The sequence below is a fragment of the Rhinoraja longicauda genome, chromosome 40 (genome assembly GCF_053455715.1).
Source record: "Rhinoraja longicauda isolate Sanriku21f chromosome 40, sRhiLon1.1, whole genome shotgun sequence".
NCBI lineage: Eukaryota > Metazoa > Chordata > Chondrichthyes > Rajiformes > Arhynchobatidae > Rhinoraja > Rhinoraja longicauda.
In genome coordinates this window covers 3643457-3667802 of record NC_135992.1, presented here as the reverse complement: position 1 = coordinate 3667802, position 24346 = coordinate 3643457, and the positions used below count along the sequence as shown (strand labels likewise).

At 51.1% G+C, this 24346-nt stretch overlaps 1 protein-coding gene across 1 annotated transcript; it reads left to right on the top strand.

The window, feature by feature from the left end:
* The first annotated feature begins 200 nt into the window (after positions 1–200).
* Positions 201–23949, top strand: LOC144611512 (GTP-binding protein Rhes-like). Its single transcript, XM_078430645.1, has 3 exons — positions 201–393; positions 6398–6676; positions 21968–23949. The coding sequence occupies exons 2-3, from the start codon at positions 6406–6408 to the stop codon at positions 22495–22497; spliced, it is 801 nt and encodes a 266-aa protein (XP_078286771.1). The 5' UTR covers positions 201–393; positions 6398–6405; the 3' UTR covers positions 22498–23949.
* Positions 23950–24346: the final 397 nt, after the last annotated feature.

The following is a 24346-nucleotide window of genomic DNA, read 5'->3' as shown; positions in this document are numbered from 1 at the left end:
CCGATGGTAGGAGTTCGAACAGACTGTTGCAGGGGTGTGAGGAGTCTTTGTGGATGCTGGTGGCTTTTCTGAGGCATCGTGTGTTTGTAGATGCCCTCCAAGGCTGGTAGCTGTGTTCCGATGGTCCTCTGAGCTCTATGGACTACCTGCTGAAGCCCTGTGCGGGCAAAACAGAACTTGGACGCTGCACCCTGATCACTTCTGCGCTGAAGGGGCAATGCACACGGCGATGAAGACCTTGGTTGCAAATCAGTTCCACATGGATGTCGCCATGATGTCACACTGTCACTGAGCATTGTGACCAAAGACATTAGAGGAGCAAGATGAACCACTCGGTCTACATCGCCCATACTGAAGTGTAGTACGCAGAGGAGCGTAACGTCCGCCATTTTAGTAAGCAAACCCCACCGTTCCCTCTGCCTCTCGCAGTGTAATCAGTGTTTTGGGGGAACAGTATGTGTGATGATTGGAAACAAAACCTGGGATGCTGCCTGACCTGCTGAGTTTAGTCAAGTCAAGTCAAGTCAATTTTATTTGTACAGCACATTTAAAAACAACCCACGTTGACCAAAGTGCTGCACATCAGTTCAGGTACTAAGAAACGAACATACAATGGTATACAAACGTAACAGCACATACATAAACAGTTCACAGCGCCCCCTCAGAGGGCCTCAAACGCTAGGGAGTAGAAATAGGTTTTGAGCCTGGACTTAAAGGAGTGGATGGAGGGGGCAGTTCTGATGGGGAGAGGGATGCTGTTCCACAGTCTAGGAGCTGCAACCGCAAAAGCGCGGTCACCCCTGAGCTTAAGCCTAGACCGCGGGATAGTGAGTAGCCCCAAGTCGGCCGACCTGAGGGACCTGGAGATAGAGTGTAATACAGCATGGGCTCCTTACACTAACAGCTTCCTACACACGCAGGACAATTTACAGAAGCCAATTGACCGACAAATCTGCACGTCTTTGGAATTCCTTTTGAAACTGGAGTACCCGGACAGTCACGGGGAGAACGTGCAAACTCCGTACAAACAGCACGCGCAGTCAGGATCGAACCCGGGCCTCTGACGCTGTAAAGCAGCAGCTCTACCGCTGAGTTACTGCCTATTGTGCCTTTCCTACATCAGGCCAACCTGGCCAAAACGCAGGAGGTGACTAGGGTAGAGAGGTGCATCGTGATGGGTCCATCGCAGGAGGGCCGTGTGAAGCCACGAGGCTGTGATCCCTCTGGAGACAACGTGCGTGCACCTCTTTTAGGAAGGGCTTTGTAACAATCCTGGCACTCGATGCCAACCCGATGCCAACACGGGCACTTCGGTGCCTCAGTCTCGCCCCTCGTTCAGCTGCGGGTCTCGCCAGGGAACCATCGCAAGCTCATCGGGGGCCACGAGGTCCCGCAAAGCAAGCACGCCCGTCACGAGAATGAATCATAAACTTTAATGAAGGAGGTCCTGACGACGAGAGGCATGGGAACATGTTGCCATTATTAGAACGTCTCCGCAATGGAACTTGTTTGTCACTAGAATTAAGACCATCTGTCCGTCCGCCTCTGCCAACTCTTTCCTTTCCCATAGTTCTCAAAGCCAAATGGCAGCTGACGTGACGTCTGTCCTGCCCTTTCCCCCAACTCTGCTTTTGGCCCTTGGTGCAGCAGGAAGCCAATCCCGTGTGACCTCCTCAAGGGCGGTCAGCCTCAAACGGCAGTCAGTGGATCTGGGCCAGGGAGGTTAAACTAGGCCCCAAGGGGCGGCCATTGCACTGCTCAATGCTTGAACTGGTCCGGACTGATGTACAACTGGATCGCAGCCTCCCTCAGGAAGACTATGGTGAAAGGAAAAGCGACTTCCAAGAATAGCCCACTGCCGGCCTTGCGACAGCATAAAATCTGCCCCTTGTTTTTCTTTTTCATTACGTCGAATCTTAGAGAAAGGGAGGCCATAACTTGCGGACAAAATTTTAGTTGTGGCTCAGGAAGTGAATCGAGCGTTCAGAATGTCGAGGGGAATCGACAGGGTGAATCCTCAGAGCCTTTTACCCAAAGCAGGGGAATCAATAGACAATAGACAATAGGTGCAGGAGGAGGCCATTCGGCCCTTCGAGCCAGCACCACCATTCAATGTGATCATGGCTGATCATTCTCAATCAGTACCCCGTCCCTCCCCATACCCCCTGACTCCGCTCTCCTTAAGAGCTCTATCCAGCTCTCTCTTGAATGCATTCAGAGAATTGGCCTCCACTGCCTTCTGAGGCAGAGAATTCCACAGATCAATATTGAAAGACTGGAGCGGCTAGGCTTGTATACACTGGAATTTAGAAGGATGAGAGGGGATCTTACCGAAACATATAAGATTATTAAGGGGTTGGACACGTTAGAGGCTGGAAACATGTTCCCAATGTTGGGGGAGTCCAGAACCAGGGGCCACAGTTTAAGAATAAGGGGTAGGCCATTTAGAACGGAGATGAGGAAAAACTTTTTCAGGTGCAGGAGTAGGCCATTCGGCCCTTCGAGCCAGCACCACCATTCAATGTGATCATGGCTGATCATTCTCAATCAGTACCCCGTTCCTGCCTTCGCCCCATACCCACTGACTCCGCTATCCTTAAGAGCTCTATCTAACTCTCTCTTGAATGCATTCAGAGAATTGGCCTCCACTGCCTTCTGAGGCAGAGAATTCCACAGATTTACAACTCTCTGACTGAAAACGTCTTTCCTCATCTCCGTTCTAAATGGCCTACCCCTTATTCTTAAACTGTGGCCCCTTGTTCTGGACTCCCCCAACATTGGGAACATGTTTCCTGCCTCTAACGTGTCCAACCCCTTAATAATCTTATATGTTTCGATAAGATCCCCTCTCAACCTTCTAAATTCCAGTGTGTACAACCCTAGCCGCTCCAGTCTTTCAACATATGACAGTCCCGCCATTCCGGGAATTAAACTAGTAAACCTACGCTGCACGCCCTCAATAGCAAGATGTTCGTGTTAAAATGTATTTTGTGTGTCCTGTTGCTTTTTATTGGTATGACTGTTTTGCAAATCAAATTACTCGTAATTTGCAAAACATGCTTGGCTAATAAAGTATGAATATGATTATATCTGCAGTGTGGCTGATGAAGTGCCACACAGTACATTGTTGACACTGCGGATATGAAAGAGAATGGGAGACTGAGAGCAGTGGGCACCCTTCTCTGTAAACACAAGAGACTGCAGACACTGGAAACGTGAACCGTACACGAAGCAATGGAGGAACTCAGAAGGTCAGGCAGCATTTGTGGGCGGAAATGGACAGACAATATTTCGGGCCAGGACTCCTTCGGACTGATGGAGATGAGGGAGAAAGCTGGAGAAGACAAGGGGAAGAGCAAAAACTGGCAAGTGATAGGTGGATACAGGATATAGATTGATGGACAGGTGACGATAGTGGCAAAGGCTGGGGCTGGTGGTGAAATGGAGCCAAAATGGTAGTGGATAAGGAAGGAGGAACAGAGAACTTAGAACAGTACAGCACAGGAACAGGCCCTTCGGCCCACAATGTCAGTGCTGCACATGATGCCAAGATGCCAAACTTACAAAATTCTTAAGGGGTTGGACAGGCTAGATGCAGGAAGATTGTTCCCGATGTTGGGGAAGTCCAGAACAAGGGGTCACAGTTTAAGGATAAGGGGGAAGTCTTTTAGGACCGAGATGAGAACGTTTTTTTTCACACAGAGAGTGGTGAATCTGTGGAATTCTCTGCCACAGAAGGTAGTTGAGGCCAGTTCATTGGCTATATTTAAGAGGGAGTTAGATGTGGCCCTTGTGGCTAAAGGGATCAGGGGGTATGGAGAGAAGGCAGGTATGGGATACTGAGTTGGATGATCAGCCATGATCATATTGAATGGCGGTGCAGGCTCAAAGGGCCGAATGGCCTACTCCTGCACCTATTTTCTATGTTTCTATGTTTCTATAGTCTAATCTCAACCGCCAACACATGATCCATTTCCTGCATATCCATATACTTATCTAAAAGCCTCAGAATGACACGGGGAATTGATAGGGTGGATATAATATCTTCTCTGGATACACAAGAGATTGCAACCACTGGAATATTGAACGATACACAAAGTGCTGGAGGAATTCAGGTGGTCGGGCAGCATGATTGTATCTACAACGACCGTGGGAGGAGTGAAATGTAAAGCCGGCTGTTCTCTGTATCACCATTGGAATCACTGCACTTTTTGCACATATTAAAAACTCCCACTTTGAGTGTGGCAGGTTTCATTTGGAAATGTCCAAATGACGAGAGGTTTAAAGCGCATTCACTGCCCACACTGACGTTTCCCTGAGAAGGTAGACACAAAATGGTGGAGTAACTCAGCAGGTCAGGCAGCATCTCGGGAAAGAAAGAATGGGTGATGTTTCGGGTCGAGACCTTCTTCAGACTGATGTCAGGGGAGGGGGCGGGACGCTGTAGGTCCGGACAGTGTAGGCCCGGACGCTGTTGGCCTGGACGCTGTAGGTCCGGACAGTGTAGGCCCGGACGCTGTAGGCCCGGACGCTGTGGGCCCGGACAGTGTAGGCCCGGACTGTGTAGGCCCGGACAGTGTAGGCTCGGACAGTGTCGGCCCGGACAGTGTCGGCCCGGACAGTGTCGGTCCGGACAGTGTAGGCCCGGACGCCCGGACGCCGCCTAACGAAGGTTGCGTAGCAACCCACCTCCCGGCCCGGGTGGCCGCCATTGGTGGAGCGGAAGCACGTGGCCGCTGGCTGGGTGAGGTCACATGGGGCGCGGGGCAGTGACGTCACCTTGTCCCTTATTTGGGAGTGAGATAGTTGGCGCCCCTAACTGTGGATGGCATGATTGTAATCATGTACAATAAACCCTTGCAATGATGGGCTATATGGAGGATTTTGGTTGGGAGAGTGAGAGAGTGAGCTTCGTGAAGGTGGCGTGAATATCGGGCTCGTCCTTGGCGCCCTGTGTGTGGGGCCAGTGGGGTCTGAGGCTCGCCGGCCTGTGAATCCCCCTGGTGTTACACCCTATTCTCCACCGCCACCATTGTACCTCTCCCAGCCTTGGGCCCAACTCGTTCTTATTTAGGCCCATCACTCAGTTACAATGGACAATCGGCAATAACGGATAACGGACTCCAGTTTGTTGACTTTCCACCTCTCCCCCCCCCCCCCCCCCTTCCCTTTTGTCCGTTAGAGCGAGGGTTTACTGTGCAGTCTTTTCCCCGACTGGGATTTCAGGCGACAAAAATCCTTGATACCAGCGACAATAACACACTCAACGAAAAACGAAACTAGGTCATAGGACGTTAGAACAGCATCATGACCGTCTCACCACAGCTCCCCATGTGCTTTAGCAGACATTGAGTTCATAGACCAACTGGTGAAATAGGCCAACAGCAACAAATGAAATGAAAAAGAGAAATCTGAAGTGATTTATTTTGAAAGGAAAATTATCAAAGACCATGTAAGTGGTATAGTGTCTTTGTACGATGGATCCAGGTCCTTGGCTTCCTCAATAGATGAGTGGAGTTCAAAACAAAAGGATATTAGACAATAGACAATAGGTGCAGGAGGAGGCCATTCGGCCCTTCAAGCCAGCACCACCATTCAATGTGATCATGGCTGATCATTCTCAATCAGTACCCCGTTCCTGCCTTCTCCCCATACCCCCTGACTCCGCTATCCTTAAGAGCTCTATCTAACTCTCTCTTGAACGCATTCAAAGAATTGGCCTCCACTGCCTTCTGAGGCAGAGAATTCCACAGATTCACAACTCTCTGAGTGAAAAAGTTTTTCCTCATCTCCGTCCTAAATGGCCTACCCCTTATTCTTAAACTGTGGCCCCTGGTTCTGGACTCCCCCAACATCGGGAACATGTTTCCTGCCTCTGGCGTGCGCAACCCCTTAATAATCTTATATGTTTCAATAAGATCCCCTCTCATCCTTCTAAATTCCAGCGTGTACAAACTGGTATTGATGCTGGTTACAACCGAAGGTATCACAAAATGCTCGAGGGGGGGGGGGGGTCAGGCAGCATCTCAGGAGAGAAGGAACACTGGGGAAAGAGGGGTTCTGAAACCAGGCCCCAAAAGTGGATCAGACACTCCCTGAAAGGGACAATAGACAATAGACAATAGGTGCAGGAGGAGGTCATTCGGCCCTTCGAGCCAGCACCGCCATTCAATGTGATCATGGCTGATCATTCTCAATCAGTACCCCGTTCCTGCCTTCTCCCCATACCCCCTGACTCCGCTATCCTTAAGAGCTCTATCCAGCTCTCTCTTGAATGCATTCAGAGAATTGGCCTCCACTGCCTTCTGAGGCAGAGAATTCCACAGATTCACAGTCGCCAAGCTTGCAGGCTGAGCTTTCAGTAACGGTTGCCTAACTGGACTCTTCTGCTGTCTAGGTGGGGTGATGATGAAACCGTTCCATTCTACTCCGGCCATGCTCAACGTCCCAGCCAAGAACTCGTACAGGATGGTGGTGCTGGGGGCCTCCAAGGTGGGGAAGTCCTGCATCGTGTCGCGCTTCCTCAACAGCAGGTTCGAGGAGCACTACACCCCCACCATCGAAGACTTCCACCGCAAGGTTTACAACATCCGCGGGGATATCTATCAGCTGGACATCCTCGACACATCTGGCAACCACCCCTTCCCCGCCATGAGGAGGCTCTCCATTCTGACAGGTGGGTGTCCACGCAGGGGAAGGGGGTGGGTTTAAAACAAACGGGGAGACGGGAGGAAAGGAAAAGATAGAGAGGAAGCACGAGAGGTTAGGGCGGCACGGTGGCGCAGCGGTAGAGTTTTTTTTAGATTTTTAGATTTCGAGATACAGCGCGGAAACAGGCCCTTTCGGCCCACCGGGTCCGCGCCGCCCAGCGATCCCCGCACATTAACACTATCCTACACCCACTAGGGACAATTTTTACATTTGCCCAGCCAATTAACCTACAAACCTGCACGTCTTTGGAGTGTGGGAGGAAACCGAAGATCTCGGAGAAAACCCACGCAGGTCACGGGGAGAACGTACAAACTCCGTACAGACGGCGCCCGTAGTCGGGATCGAACCTGAGTCTCCGGCGCTGCATTCGCTGTAAGGCAGCCATTCTACCGCTGCGCCACCGTGCCGCCACTACAGTCAGTTGTTGCCTTGCAGCGAATGCAGCGCCGGAGACTCAGGTTCGATTCTGGCTACGGGCGCCGTCTGTACGGAGTTTGCACGGTGGTAGAAGAATGTTTCGATCTACCTGGTGGGATAGATCAAAAGACGTTACAGGTGACTATAGGTGAGATCCAGCGGCACAATCTAGTAGAAAAAAACCTAATTTAAGCGCTAATTATTATAAGCAGGCGTTAAAACATTAAGCATCCATAGAAGTGTGCGGTAGGTGAGCACTAGGTGAAGGTTGGTCTAGATTCAGCTTTGCACCATTGGCCTTCCAAAGGGTGTTGAGGAATAGAAACATAGAAAATAGGTGCAGGAGTAGGCCATTCGGCCCTTCGAGCCTGCACCACCATTCAATATGAGCATGGCTGATCATCCAGCTCAGTATCCCGTACCTGCCTTCTCTCCATACCCCCTGATCCCTTTAGCCACAAGGGCCACATCTAACTCCCTCTTAAATATAGCCAATGAACTGGCCTCAACTACCTTCTGTGGCAGAGAATTCCACAGACTCACCACTCTCTGTGTGAAGAAATGTTTTCTCAACTCGGTCCTAAAAGACTTCCCCCTTATCCTTAAACTGTGACCCCTGGTTCTGGACTTCCCCAACATCGGGAACAATCTTCCCGCATCTAGCCTCTCCAACCCCTTAAGAATTTTATATGTTTCTGTAAGATCCCCCCTCAGTCTTCTAAATTCCAGCGAGTACAAGCCTAGTCTATCCAGTCTTTCTTCATATGGAAGTCCTGCCATCCCAGGGAAATGCAGAACCAGGGGTCACAGCTTAATCCGGGCAAGATCCGAGCTTCACCAAGACTCTTCAGTGAATGCTGCGTTCATTCATTCATTCATTCATTCAAGGAGCTTTGCGATAGAGGAGAGTGGAATCACGTTATGCACAAGGGTGATGGATTGTACTTGTGAACTGCAGGCATTTAAAGCCCCTGTTCCACTTAGGCGATTGTTTAGACGACTACAGGCGACTAGGCTGTCACCACACGGTTGCCGAGGTGTCGCCTGTACGGCCGTGAGTCGTCTCCAAAGGGTCGTAGCGTTTTTCTGGTCGCCGCTGGATTTTGAAAATGTTTTTTAAAAATCAGCGACTGTTGGTTTTTGACGCCAATGATCGTAGCTTGGCGTCTCCTGACGTAGGGCACTGTCGTAGGTTGTCGCCAGGTGACGTAGGGTGTCGCCGGTGCTGACTCCGGTGAATTCCATTGGCGACTTCCTACGTCAACCTACGTCAAAACCGGAGGCCAAAATGACGAGAATTGTCTTCAGTTGTCGCCGACACGGTCCTAGCTTGTCGCGGGTGGACGTAGGCTGACGTCTGTTGTCGTAGGTTTCCGCCCTGTGTGGTCGTAGGTTGTCGTAGGTGCGGTCGTAGGTGGACGTCCTAAGTCGCGACGGTTGGGTCGCCGGTTGTCGGTAGCTTGCCGTAGCTTGACGTCGACTGGGTGGTGGGTTGTTGTAGCTTCTCGTAGACATTGTCATTGTCGCCTAAAACATTGCCTAGGTGGGACAGGCCCTTTAACTCAGCTCCTGATCGTGGAGCATCTTTGCCCACTTCAGAAGCAGGAGGATGAGGGATCGATGGCGAGGTTGTTCGTGAAGCCTCCCTTGAAGCAACCCACAGATATAAAGGCCGCTTAACTTGGAACTTGTTCCCGTCGGTGGTGAGGCTGTGAGCACTGACGAGCAGGCTGCCTGGCACTGCCTGGCACGGCCTGTCCCACTTAGGCGATTGTTTAGGCAACTGCCGGCGACTGTCAAAGTCGTAGCAGATCGCCGAACTTTTCTTTTACCCGACGACAATGACCACGACAATGCCGAGTCAGGTTGAGATTACAGCGTCTTCGGAAACATTGCGAAAATTCCCTCGCTGTCAATGCTTCTCCGGCGTCCTAATTTTCGCTGAAATCACTGACAAGTCGGTAAGTACTTGAGAGTTTTGAACTACAACACATTGTATGGGAAACTTAAAAACCAAGCTTCATGGTAACAAGGAATAAACAGGATTTACTTCCAGTTTACTAATAGCTGCTACTAATTTTAGTAGGCTAAAATGGCGCCATGACGTACTACGGCTTTGAGGGTCAAGTGGTCTATCTTGCTCCTCTAGTATCTTTGGACAAACCCAAAACTAAGCCGACACTGTGTCTGAGCCAGTTCCTCACTGCAGCAGTGTAAACGTCCGCGCCAAAGATACTAGAGGAGCAAGATGAGCCACTCGGTCGAAAACAAAGATACTAGAGGAGCAAGATGGACCACTCGGTCGAAATCAAAGATACTAGAGGAGCAAGATGGACCACTCGGTCGAAATCAAAGATACTAGAGGAGCAAGATGAACCACAATTGAAATCGCCTATACTGAAGTGTACGCAAAGGAGCGTAACGTCCGCCATTTTAGTAAGCAAAACCCGCCATTCGCTCTGTCTCGCAGTGTAATCAGTGTTTTGGTGTAACTGTAATCAGTGTAATCATGGTTTGGGGTAACTGTAATCAGTGGAATCAGTGTTCTGTAATCCATAAAAATGCAGAATATATCCCATCTATCAATTCACAGATTTTTGTTATTTTTCTTTTAAAATGTTTTTGCAAGTTTCTGCCTACTAAAATGGCGCCAGGGCATACAACGGTTTTGAGGGTCGAGTGGTCTATCTGGCTCTGCTCGATCATCTTTGGTCCGCGCTGACAATAGACAATAGGTGCAGGAGGAGGCCATTCGGCCCTTCGAACCAGCACCACCATTCAATGTGATCATGGCTGATCATTCAAAATCAGTACCCCGTTCCTGCCCTCTCCCCATACCCCTTGACTCTGCTATCATTAAGAGCTCTATCTAGCTCGCTCATGAATGCATTCAGAGAATTGCCTTCTGAGGCAGTGAATTCCACAGAAATCCTCATCTCCGTTCTAAATGGCCTACCCCTTATTCTTAAACTGTGGCCCCTGGTAATGGACTCCCCCAACATTGGGAACATGTTTCCTGCCTCTAACGTGTCCAACCCCTTAATAATCTTATAAGTTTCAATAACATCCCCTCTCAGCCTTCTAAATTCCAGTGTATACAAGCCTAGTCGCTCCAGCCTTTCAACATACGACAGTCCCGCCATTCTGGGAATTAACCTGGTAAACCTACGCTGCACGCCCTCAATAGCAAGAATATCCTTCCTCAAATTTGGAGACCAAAACTGCACACAGTACTCCAGGTGCAGTCTCACTAGGGCCCTGTACAACTGCACACAGTATTCCAGGTGTGGTCTCACTAGGGCCCTGTACAACTGCACACAGTACTCCAGGTGCGGTCTCACTAAGGCCCTGTACAGCTGTACACAGTACTCCAGGTGCGGTCTCACTAGGGCCCTGTACAACTGCACACAGTACTCCAGGTGCGGTCTCACTAGGGCCCTGTACAACTGCAGAAGGAACTGCAGATTGACCTCGGGGACAATAGACAATAGACAATAGGTGCAGGAGTAGGCCATTCAGCCCTTCGAGCCAGCACCGCCATTCAATGCGATCATGGCTGATCACTCTCAATCAGTACCCCGTTCCTGCCTTCTCCCCATACCCCCTTACTCCGCTATCCTTAAGAGCTCTATCCAGCTCTCTCTTGAAAGCATCCAACGAACTGGCCTCCACTGCCTTCTGAGGCAGAGAATTCCACACCTTCACCACCCTCTGACTGAAAAAGTTCTTCCTCATCTCCGTTCTAAATGGCCTACCCCTTATTCTCAAACTGTGGCCCCTTGTTCTGGACTCCCCCAACATTGGGAACATGTTATCTGCCTCTAATGTGTCCAATCCCCTAATTATCTTATATGTTTCAATAAGATCCCCCCTCATCCTTCTAAATTCCAGTGTATACAAGCCCAATCGCTCCAGCCTTTCAACATACGACAGTCCCGCCATTCCGGGAATTAACCTAGTGAACCTACGCTGCACGCCCTCCATAGCAAGAACATCCTTCCTCAAATTTGGAGACCAAAACTGCACACAGTACTCCAGGTGCGGTCTCACCAGGGCCCGGTACAACTGTAGAAGGACCTCTTTGCTCCTATACTCAACTCCTCTTGTTACGAAGGCCAACATTCCATTGGCTTTCTTCACTGCCTGCTGAACCTGCATGCTTCCTTTCATTGACTGATGCACTAGGACACCCAGATCTCGTTGAACTCCCCCTCCTCCTAACTTGACACCATTCAGATAATAATCTGCCTTTCTATTCTTACTTCCAAAGTGAATAACCTCACACTTATCTACATTAAACTGCATCTGCCATGTATCCGCCCACTCACACAACCTGTCCAAGTCACCCTGCAGCCTTATTGCATCTTCCTCACAATTCACACTACCCCCCAACTTAGTATCATCTGCAAATTTGCTAATGGTACTTTTAATCCCTTCGTCTAAGTCATTAATGTATATCGTAAATAGCTGGGGTCCCAGCACCGAACCTTGCGGTACCCCACTGGTCACTGCCTGCCATTCCGAAAGGGACCCATTTATCCCCACTCTTTGCTTTCTGTCTGTCAACCAATTTTCTATCCATGTCAGTACCCTACCCCCAATACCATGTGCCCTAATTTTGCCCACTAATCTCCTATGTGGGACCTTGTCGAAGGCTTTCTGAAAGTCGAGGTACACCACATCCACTGACTCTCCCTTGTCAATTTTCCTAGTTACATCCTCAAAAAATTCCAGTAGATTTGTCAAGCATGATTTCCCCTTCGTAAATCCATGCTGACTCGGAATGGTCCCGTTACTGCTATCCAAATGCTCAGCAATTTTGTCTTTTATAATTGACTCCAGCATCTTCCCCACCACTGATGTCAGACTAACTGGTCTATAATTACCCGTTTTCTCTCTCCCTCCTTTCTTAAAAAGTGGGATAACATTTGCTGGAGTAACTCAACGGGACAGGCAGCATCTCTGGAGAGAAGGAATGGGTGACGTTTCTGGTCTGAGGAAGGGTCTTGAGCCGAAACGTCACCCGTTCCTTCTCTCAGGGCCGTCTTTACAGCATTATGGGCCCCGGGCAAAGCAGTGTACTGGGGCCCCTACGACAACTACTCACAGGAATAAAAATGTAAATGGTCGATAAAATGGGCCCCCTATGCTCGTCGGGCCCCGGGCAAGTGCCCATCAGGCACATGCGTTAAGACGGCCCTGCCTTCTCTCCCGAGATGCTGCCTGACCCGCTGAGTTACTCCAGCATTTTGTGTCTACGTATGTTTGGACTGTATAAGGGGATGCTCTGTTGACATTCGGGTCCACGGCTTTGTCCAAGGTCCACAGCGAGTGCTTTTACTGTGGAGATATCCATTGCACAGGGGACGTCAGTGATGACACCACTGCTAGTACTGCATCATCCGTGGAGTGAATGAAGACCAGAGATGGGGGAGTGAAGAGGCCACTCCCACAGAATCTCCATTGAGGCCGTACCCTACCCACCACAGCATCTCTGGGAAAGCTGCATTCCTCGGCTCCGGTTTCCCAAGAATAGGAATGAAGTGACACGCGACGTTCTGCACAAAGAGGACGCTTCCCGCGCTCCTTGACAGCGAAGGTCACCAGTGGCTCCGCTCACTGCTCGAGATACAGTGGAAAGCTATTGTTGCGTGCTGACCAGTCAACGGAAAGGCCGCACACAATGCCAATCCAGATATTCGCAGTGTGCAGATACACGATAAAGAGAATAATGTTCAGTGTAAGATAAAGTCCGATTTAAGGTAGTCCAACGAGGGTCTCCAATGAGGTGGATAGTAGCTCAGATCCGCTCTCCAATGGTTGATGGGACGGTTCGGTTGCCTGATAACAGCTGGGTAAGAAACTGGTCCCTGAATCTGGAGGTGTGCGTTTTCACACTTCTACACCTCTCGACAGTGGGGAGAAGAGGGAGTGACCGGGACGAGACTGGCCCTTGATTACCCTGCCTGCAGTCACCTGTCCCAGCTTTCCCGGAGCTCCTGTTAAATCACGGACAGTAGTTTTTGCCAGCTGGCTACTTCCACAGAAACAATAGACAATAGGTGCAGGAGGAGGCCATTCAGCCCTTCGAGCCAGCACCGCCATTCAATGCGATCATGGCTGATCACTCTCAATCAGTACCCCGTTCCTGCCTTCTCCCCATACCCCCTCACTCCGCTATCCTTAAGAGCTCTATCCAGCTCTCTCTTGAAAGCATCCAACGAACTGGCCTCCACTGCCTTCTGAGGCAGAGAATTCCACACCTTCACCACTCTCTGACTGAAAAAGTTCTTCCTCATCTCCGTTCTAAATGGCCTACCCCTTATTCTTAAACTGTGGCCCCTTGTTCTGGACTCCCCCAACATTGGGAACATGTTTCCTGCCTCTAATGTGTCCAATCCCCTAATTATCCCCCCTCATCCTTCTAAATTCCAGTGTATACAAGCCTAATTCCAGTGTAAACGCCCCCAGTCTTCTCTTAAGAATCCCGACCAGAGTATTTACAGTATGTCGTGGTCACAATCCGTAAACCTTGCTCAACTTAGTTCTTGGAAAAGCTTCCTTTCTTGTGGAACTGTGAAAATGATAACCAGAAGATTATTCCCAAGCACAGATAAAAAAAAAGCACTCACATTTCCCACGTTTGTCTCATATTTCCTTACAACATAGAAGGCCGTTCAGCCCATTGAGCCTGTTCCAGCCGAGGAGCCATCCGTCAATCCCATTGCCCCACTTATTTGCCTCTAATCTAATCTCTGTTCATCCCCCCCCCCCCCCACCACCACCATCCCCTCATTATCTGCTCATCACCCACAATCAGTTGCAATTTAAGTGACTAGTTAATAATAAAGTGCACAGGACAGCGTAGGGACAGGTCCTTTGGCTCACAGTGCTCAATAGACAATAGACAATAGACGCAGGAGGAGGCCTGTCTACCCTATCTATATCTCTTGTAATTTTATCGACTACTAGACCAAGTGGACTCGTTGGGCCCAAACCTCTCCTGCATTGGTGCAGCACCCTCCCCTCCCCTCTCCACCCCCACCTTCCTCCCTGCCCCCCACCCTCCCCCTCCCCCCCTCCATCCTCCCCCTCCCCCTTCCCCTCCCCCCCACTCCACCCCCCTCAACCCAAATTCACTGGATGAATTTAAAAGAGAGTTAGATAGAGCTCTAGGGGCTAGCGGAATCAAGGGATATGGGGAGAAGGCAGGCACGGGTTACTGATTGTGGATGATCAGCCATGATCACAATGAATAGCGGCGCTGGCTCGAAGGGCCAAATGGCCTCCTCCTGCACCTATTTTCTGTTTCTATGTATGTTTCTAACCCCCCCTTATCCTCCCTCCTCCCCCCACCTACACCCCCTCCCTCCTCCCCCCACCTACACCCCCTCCCTCCTCCCCCCACCTACACCCCCTCCCTCCCTCCCTAGGAAATAGATTTAAACTTTAAAATGTGAATGACTTTAAAAACATAACGCCGATTTCAATGAAACTCCTTCCATTAGCACCAAAGGGACGACGGTGAGTAAGGTGGGCCTAAAATTGTCACGCTATCCTGTACTGTTTTAGCTGTAGTTCAGGAACAAACAAACAAACAAACGAGAGTTTTAGTATATAGATATTAACATAGAAAACATAGACATAGAAAATAGGTGCAGGAGTAGGCCATTCGGCCCTTCGAGCCTGTACGCACCGCCATTCAATATGATCATGGCTGATCATCCAGCTCAGTATCCCGTACCTGCCTTCTCTCCATACCCCCTGACCCCTTTAGCCACAAGGGCCACATCTAACTCCCTCTTAAATATAGCCAATGAACTGGCCTCAACTACCTTCTGTGGCAGAGAATTCCACAGATTCACCACTCTATGTGTGGAAAAAAAACGTTCTCATCTCGCTCCGAAGTGCTGGAAGGACTCAGAAAGTCAGGCAGCATCTCTGGAGGACATGGATAGGTGACGTTTAGGTTCGGGACTCTTCTTCAGACTGCTGAGTCAGAGTGAGAGTGGACGTGAGTCGAAAAATGACGTTAAGCAGGAAGCTCAGGGTCACCCCCATGGACTGAAGGCAGGCGTTCAGTAAAACAAACGTCTCATGTCTGTTTAGTTTCTCCAACACAGGGAGCACACTGTGAACATCCAAATCAGTAGGGCAGACAATAGACAATAGACAATAGACAATAGACAATAGACAATAGACAATAGACAATAGACAATAGGTGCAGGAGGAGGCCCTTCGGCCCTTCGAGCCAGCACCGCCATTCAATGTGATCATGGCTGATCATTCTCAATCAGTACCCCGTTCCTGCCTTCTCCCCATACCCCCTGACTCCGCTATCCTTAAGAGCTCCATCTAGCTCTCTCTTGAATGCATTCAGAGAATTGGCCTCCACTGCCTTCTGAGGCAGAGAATTCCACAGATTCACAACTCTCTGACTGAAAACGTTTTTCCTCGTCTCAGTTCTAAATGGCCTACCCCTTATTCTTAAACTGTGGCCCCTGGTTCTGGACTCCCCCAACATTGGGAACATGTTTCCTGCCTCTAACGTGTCCAACCCCTTAATAATCTTATACGTTTCGATAAGATCTCCTCTCATCCTTCTAAATTCCAGTGTATACAAGCCTAGTCGCTCCAGTCTTTCAACATATGAAAGTCCCGCCATTCCGGGAATTAACCTCGTAAACCTACGCTGCACGCCCTCAATAGCAAGAATATCCTTCCTCAAATTTGGAGTCCAAAACTGCACACAGTACTCCAGGTGCGGTCTCACTAGGGCCCTGTACAACTGCACACAGTACTCCAGGTGCGGTCTCACTAGGGTCCTGTACAACTGCACACAGTACTCCAGGTGCGGTCTCACTAGGGCCCTGTACAACTGCACACAGTACTCCAGGTGCGGTCTCACTAGGGCCCTGTACAACTGCACACAGTACTCCAGGTGCTGTCTCACTAGGGACCTGTACAACTGCACACAGTACTCCAGGTGCGGTCTCACTAGGGCCCTGAACAACTGCACACAGTACTCCAGGTGCGGTCTCACTAGGGCCCTGTACAACTGCACACAGTACTCCAGGTGCGGTCTCACTAGGGCCCTGTACAACTGCACACAGTACTCCAGGTGCGGTCTCACTAGGGCCCTGTACAACTGCACACAGTACTCCAGGTGCGGTCTCACTAGGGCCCTGTACAACTGCACACAGTACTCCAGGTGCGGTCTCACTAGGGCCCTGTACAACTGCACACAGTACTCCAGGTGCGGTCTCACTAGGGCCCTGTACAACTGCACACAGTACTCCAGGTGCGGTCTCACTAGGGCCCTGAACAACTGCACACAGTACTCCAGGTGCGGTCTCACTAGGGCCCTGTACAACTGCACACAGTACTCCAGGTGCGGTCTCACTAGGGCCCTGTACAACTGCACACAGTACTCCAGGTGCGGTCTCACTAGGGCCCTGCACAACTGCACACAGTACTCCAGGTGCGGTCTCACTAGGGCCCTGCAGAGTAGAAGAAGAAACTGCAGGGGAGCACAAAATAAAATGGCGGCTTTGGAGAGGGTGCAGAATAGATTTACCAGGATGCTGCCTGTATGGAACATTATATTTATGAGGAGGTTGAACAAACTTGGATTGTTTAGTGTGGAAAGTCGGTGGCTGAGGGGATCTACATACTAAAACTCTCGTTCGGGGGGGGGGGGGGGGGGGGAGACAAAGGAAGGATATAGGTGGAGACAGGAAGATAGAGGGAGATCTGGGAAGGGGGAGGGGAAGGGAGGGACAGAGGGACTATCTAAAGTTGGAGAAGTCGAAATACCTTCGATTTGTACCAGCATCTGCAGTTATTTTCTTATACTTATATATCAGCCGTGACGGAGTAGACTTGATGGGCTGAATGGCCTAATTCGGCTCCTCTGACTTATGAACGCTGTCGAGCTCCTCTGAGCTCCTGGTGGCAGCTCCCATTCATTCAGTGGCAATAAACCCCAGAGCGTAGCTTCAGCGGTGAAACTGTGGGCTGGAGGGGGAGTGCCTCTGGGCTCCCTGCTGAGATCTCGACAACCCACGTCGTGTCTACAAGGAACCTGCCGAATCTCTGTCCTTTGGAACATTATGTCTCCGTTCCTGACCTCCACTCTCCCACATCTCAGTTCAGGGTAACCGTGATCCCACGAGGCCATTTGCACTTACAGCTCTGTTACTCAACAGACGTCAGACGCAGATACAACTCTGCGCACATGCCTGGCGCCTCTTCGAGCTTTGGGCACTGCACATCAGAACTAGTTCTGACTTTAATGCTTTTACTTTGAGACTTTAGAGATTTAGGCTTTAGAAATGCAGCACGGAAACAGGCCCACCGAGTCCACACCAGCCAGCAATCACCCCGTACACTAGCATTCTATCGAAACGTATGAGATTATTAAGGGGTTGGACACGTTAGAGGCAGGAAACATGTTCCCAATGTTGGGGGAGTCCAGAACCAGGGGCCACAGTTTAAGAATAAGGGGTAGGCCAATTAGAACTGAGATGAGGAAAAACTTTTTCAGTCAGAGAGTTGTGAATCTGTGGAATTCTCTGCCTCAGAAGGCAGTGGAGGCCAATTCTCTGAATGCATTCAAGAGAGAGCTGGATAGAGCTCTTAAGGATAGCGGAGTCAGGGGGTATGGGGAGAATGCAGGAACGGGGTACTGATTGAGAAAGATCAGCCATGATCACATTGAATGGCGGTGCTGGCTCGAAGGGCCGAATGGCCTCCTCCTGCACCTATTGTCTATTGTCTATTAACCTACGCACGAGGGTAAATTTACTGTTTTTACCAAAGCCAATTAACCTACAAACTTGTATCACGTCTTTGGAGTGTGGAGGAAATCTAGGGCACCCATAGTAAACCCACACGGTCACAGGGAGAATGTACAAACCCCGTACAGACAGCGACCGTAGTTCGGATTGAACCTGGGTCTCTGGCACTGATCCTTGAATCCTTGAAATCCTTGAAAGTGTGTCTTCAAGGGTGTGTCGTTAAAAAGAGGGCTTTTAAGTACCAAAGCAGGATGTTTATGTTGGATCTTGAAAGCATCCAGAGAATTGGCCTCCACTGCCTTCTGAAGCAGAGAATTCCACAGATTCACAACGCTCTGACTGAAAAAGCTTTTCCTCATCTCCGTTCTAAATGGCCCACCCTGTAGGATAGTGTTAATATGCAGGTATGTTGTTAAATTGGCTTGGTAAATATAAAAATTGTCCCTGGTGTGTGTGGGATAGTGTTATTACGCGGGGATCGCCGGTCGGCGCGGACCCGGTGGGCCGAAGGGCCTGTTTCCGCGCTGTATATCTAAAACTAAAACACTGTGCAACTGAAGTTGGAATAGGAGAGATGTGAAGTCAAGAGATGATGTGGGAGAGATTTATGGGGTGGGGGGAGAGGATCGGATAGAAACGGCCAACATTATGGAAACACAAAGTCCGTTAAAAAAAATTTTTAAAAAATATACTGGATCATTCATTGGGCCATAAATAAGGTTCAAGTAGTTCTGACAAAAGGACCTCAATCTGAAATAGAAACATAGAAAATAGGTGCAGGAGTAGGCCATTCGGCCCTTCGAGCCTGCACCGCCATTCAATATGATCAAGGCTGATCATCCAACTCAGTATCCCGTACCTGCCTTCTCTCCATACCCCCTGATCCCTTTAGCCACAAGGGCCACATCTAACTACCTCTTAAATATAGCCAATGAACTGGCCTCAACTACCTTCTGTGGCAAAGAATTCTCTGTGTGAAAAAAAAAATTCTCATCTCGGTCCTAAAAGACTTCCCCCTTATCCTTAAACTGTGACCCCTTGTTAATAATAATAATAATAATACATTTTATTTATATAGCGCTTTTCATATACTCAAAGACGCTTTACAGAGATTTTGAGAACATAGGGAAATTAATAAATAGATAAATAAGTAAATAAATAAATGAACAGAGAAAGGAGACAGTAGGTGAGGTGACCTTCAGTGGTTGAAGGCAGTATTGAACAGGTGAGACTTCAGCGATGTTTTGAATGTGGTGAGTGTGGGGGAGTCTCTAACGGTTTGGGGTAGTGAGTTCCATAGGGTGGGAGCAGCGATGGAGAAAGCCCTGTCCCCCCAGGATCTGAGTTTAGTCCGGATGTGGGGGGATAGGAGATTGGCAGCGGCAGAGCGGAGGATGCAGGTGGGAGTGTGCATGTGGAGGAGGTCGGTCAGGTAGGATGGGGCCAGGTTATGGAGGGCTTTGTAGGTTATGAGGAGGATTTTGTACTGGATTCTCTGGGGGATGGGGAGCCAGTGGAGTTTATAAAGGACGGGGGTGATATGGTCACGGATCGAGGTGTGTGTGAGTAGACGGGCAGCGGAGTTTTGAATGTATTGAAGTTTATTGATGATTTTTGAGGGTGCGCCATAGAGGAGGCTGTTGCAGTAGTCCAGACGGGAGGTGATGAAGGCGTGGATGAGGGTTTCTGCAGCTGTGGAGGAGAGGGATGGACGGAGACGGGCAATGTTTCTGGACTTCCCCAACATTGGGAACAATCCCTGCATCTAGCCTGTCCAACCCCTTAAGAATTTTATACGTTTCTATAAGATCTTCTAAATTCCAGCGAGTACAAGCCGAGTCTATCCAGTCTTTCTTCATATGAAAGTCCTGCCATCCCAAGAATCAATCTGGTTAACCTTCTCTGTACTCCCTCAATGGCAAGATTGTCTTTCCTCAGATTAGGAGACCAAAACTGTACGCAATACTCCAGATGTGGTCTCACCAATGCCCTGTACAAATGTTAACTTGGTGTACAAAAAAAGAGCTGCAGATCCTGGTTTACACCAAAGATTGACACAGAGTGCTGGAGTGATCAGCAGGTCAGGCAGCATCTCTGGAAAAAAGGATGGGTGACATTTCGGGTCAGGACCCTTCTTCAGTCTTGACCCAAAACGTCCCCCAACCATCCTTTCGCTCCAGAGATGCTGCCAGCACATTTTGTCTTTTCTATTTAGGGCGGCACGGTGGCGCAGCGGTAGAGTTGCCGCCTTACAGCGAATGCAGCGCCGGAGACTCAGGTTCGATCCTGACTATGGGCGCTGAACTGTACGGAGTTTGTACGTTCTCCCCGTGACTTGCGTGGGTTTTCTCCGAGCTCTTCAGTTTCCTCCCACACTCCAAAGACGTACAGGCTTGTAGGTTAATTGGCTGGGCAAAATGTAAAAATTGTCCCTAGTGGGTGTAGGATAGTGTTAGTGTGCGGGGATCGCTGGGCGGCGCGGACCCAGTGGGCCGAAGGGCCTGTTTCTGCGCTGTATCTCTAAATCTAAATCTAAATCTATTTAAGTTAACTCGGTATCTCCTCCACAGATGCTGCCTGACCTGCCATGTGTTTCCAGCATTTTCTGTTTTCGTTGCAGAAGATCTTGGTTTTCAGACAGGTTAACAGAGGAAACTTGCTCCCGACAGTGGCCGTTCCCGGACCAGGGGACTTGGATTTAAATGATTAAGGCACCCGGGCAATGTGAAGAAGTGGTTTTAGGTTGTGAGTGGTGCGGATGCAGAACAGGATGGGAGCAAGAGAATCAGAAGCAGAAATTGGAAGTGCAGAGTTCCAGGGCTAAAGCTGTGCACTACCCCTCAACTCCCAAGACCCAGGTCCAGGCCTGACTGTTGTCTATGTGGAGTTTGGCTTCCTTGCACATCTCAAAGGCATTCGGGTTGGTAGATTAACTGCCCCTCCTAGAGGCTAGGTGCATGGCAGAATCTGGGCAGGGTTAATGTGAATGTGAAAATAAAGTAGGGTTAGCGTAGGAAAAAAACCTGGTCGAAATCGAAGGGAGACACAAAAAGCTGGAGTAACTCAGCGGGTCAGGCAGCATCTCTGGAGAGAAGGAATGGGTGACGTTTCAGGTCGAGACCCTTCTTCAGACTGATGTCAGGGGAGGGGGCAGGACAAAGATAGGGTGTAGTCGGAGGCAGGAAGACTAGTGGGAGAACTGGGAAGGGGGAGGGGATAGAGAGGGAAAGCGGGGACTATCATAAGTTGGAGAAGTCAATGTTCATACCGCTGGGGTGTAAACTACTCGAGCGAAATATGAGGTGCTGTTCCTCCAATTTGCGCTGGACCTCACTCTGACAATGGAGGAGGCCCTGGACAGAAAGGTCAGATTGGCAATGGGAGGGGGAGTTGAAGTGCTGAGCCACCGGGAGATCAGGTAGGTTTAGTGTATTTGGGTGTTTGATGGTCAGCAGGAACTGGGTGGGCCGGAGGTGGAGGAGATTGGGGGGGGGGGAGAGAGACAGAGAGAGAGGGAGGGAGAGAGAGAGGGAGAGAGGGAGAGAGGGAGAGGGAGAGAGGGAGAGAGGGAGAGAGAGAGAGAGAGAGAGAGAGAGAGAGAGAGAGAGAGAGAGAGAGAGAGAGAGAGAGAGACGGAGAGAGGGAGAGAGGGAGAGAGGGAGAGAGACGGAGAGAGGGAGAGAGACGGAGAGAGAGAGGGAGGGAGAGAGGGGGGGAGAGAGAGAGAGGGAGGGAGAGAGAGAGAGAGAGAGAGAGAGAGAGAGAGAGAGAGAGAGAGGGAGAGGGGGAGGGAGAGGGAGAGGGGGAGAGTGAGAGAAAGAGAGAGGGGAGAGAGGGGGGGGAGAGAGAGTGGAAGCCGAGGAGGAGGGAGGAAATGAATGGGTGGTTCAGGGGGACTGAGATGTTGGGGTGGAGGGTGGTGAAGGGGGAGAGGAGTGAACGAGGGGCTGGGCAACGGGAGACTGTTTAAATCTTCTCTCCACACCTCGGCCATTGCTGGCGGACCCCCAGTGACACTGTTCCCCCCTGTTGTTGTGCAGGGGACGTGTTCATCCTGGTCTTCAGCCTGGACAGCAGAGACTCATTCGAGGAGGTTCAGCGGCTGCACAGGCAGATCATTGAGTGCAAGATGTGTCTGAAAGGCAAGACCCAAGAGGAGCTGGAGATCCCCATGGCGCTGTGCGGCAACAAGTCTGACCACGGCGAGCTGCACCGGGAGGTGCCGGCGGACGAGGCCGAGCGGCTGGTGGCCTGCGATGCCAACAGCGCCTACTTCGAGATCTCGGCCAAGAAGAACTCGAACGTGGAGGAGATGTTCCGGGCCCTGTTCAGCATGGCCAAGCTGCCCCATGAGATGAGCCCGGCCCTCCACCGCAAGATCTCCGCCCAGTACTGCGAGGCGCTGCACCGCAAGTCCTTCCGTCTGCGGCGCGTCAAGGAGGTTGGCGCCTTTGGCATGGTGTCGCCCCTGGCCCGCAGGCCCAGCATCAACAGCGACCTCACCTACATCAAGGAGAAGGTGATGGGCCGGGGGCAGGCCAGGGAGCGGGAGAAGTGTGTCATCCAGTGAGACCAGGCCCCAGAGGATGCCGGGCCCAGCCCAGCCCAGCCCAGCACATGGCCCGCTCCCCTGGCACCCAACCCCCACCCACAGAGACGCCACACACCCATGGGCCCCATCACAGCAGACACACGGTCTACTGGTGCTTCACTAATACCATCGCAGTCCTTCACTGGACGTCTGATTGACTTGGAGCCTGAGGGGGAAATGGCTCAACCCCGCCCACTGTACACAGACCCCGCCCCCAACACTGGCCCCGCCCCATCCCGGGCCCCGCCCACTGTACACAGACCCCTCCTCTAACACTAGCCCCGCCCACTCTGAGCCCAGACCCCGCCCACTATGTAACCAGACCCGCCCCCACCCAACATTGGCCCCGCCCACAATCCAGGTCCCGCCCCACAGAAAAGGTCCTGCCCCCGACCCTGGCCCCACCCCCGACCCTGGCCCCACCCCCACCCAACACAGGCCCACTTTGTACCCAGACCCCACCCCACAACACTGGTCCGGCCCGCCCAACAGAGACCCCGCATCCAACCCTGGCCCTCCACCCATTACTGACTTCGCCCCTCCACACCGCACCCCCACCAAACACAGGCCCCACCCCTACACAGTCCCACCCCCACCCAACACAGGCCCCACCCCTACACGGCCCCACCCCCACCCAACACAGACCCCGCCCCCAACATGCCCCCACCTAACACAGACATATTACCAGACCCTATTCCCAACCCTGCCGCACCCCACCCAACACTGGCCCCGCCCACTGTCTGTACCCGTACCCCGCCACCAAAACAGGCCCCAACCCACCTAACACAGGTCCCGCCCATTACCAGCCTCCGCCCCAACCCTGGCCTGGCCCCCCACCTACCACAGGCCCCGCCCAGTGTCTGTACCCAGACCCCGCCCCTACATAGCCCCATCCGCCCAACACAGGCCCCGCCCCTAACCCTGGCCCCACCCCACCCAACACAGGCCCCGCCCCCAACCATGGCCCTGCCCCACCCAACAAGGCCCCGCCCACTGCCTCCACCCAGACCTGACCATTATCTGGCCCCGCCTATTACCCTCCCCACCCTACACAGGCCCCGCCCATTACCAGACCCCTACCCCACCCTGGCCCCGCCACATCCAACACAGACACCCGCCCCCAACCCTGGCCCCGCCCCATCCAACACAGGCCTTGCCCCTACATGGCCCCACCCATTACCTGGCCCGCCCCAACCATCACAGCGAGGATACTATCTGATTCACCTCTACCCCATTGCGGACATTGGACCTAGTCTCTGGAACTGGTGCACTACAATGCTGAGAACTATATTCTGCAATCTATATCTCTTCCCCTTTGCTCTATCTATTGTACTAAGAGTTTGACTTGATTGTATTTATGTAAAGTATTATCTAATCTGATAGCATGCAATCATGTACACCTTGGTACACATGACAATAATAAACCTTTACCGAAACCTTCCTGTAGACCGCTTCAATGATGGGGCGGTCAGTACCTGTGATGGACCAGGCCAATGTCCACCAGTTTCTGCAACCTCCTTCGATCCTGAGCATTTCAGTTGCCGGATGGGGCCGTGTTACAATCTGTCCATAAGCTCTCTGCTCTACACCTGCACAAGTTCAATACAACATTCAGCAACATGCCAAATCACAAACATCTGTGCAAGAAGTACAGACATTCGTGAGCTTTGTAGGGAAAAAACTGCTGATGCTGGTCTAAATCGAAGGTGGACACAAAATGCTGGAGTAATTCAGCAGGTCAGGCAGCATCTCGGGAGAGAAGGGATGGGTAACGTTTCGGATCGAGACCCTTCTTCAGACTGAGATGAGGAAAAACCTTTTTCAGTCA

Coding starts and splice junctions, on each gene's coding strand:
- LOC144611512 (XM_078430645.1), top strand. CDS start 6,406: ATGATGAAACCGTTCCATTCTACTCCGGCCATGCTCAACGTCCCAGCC. Junction 6,677..21,967: donor GAGGCTCTCCATTCTGACAG/GTGGGTGTCCAC, acceptor GTTGTTGTGCAG/GGGACGTGTTCATCCTGGTC.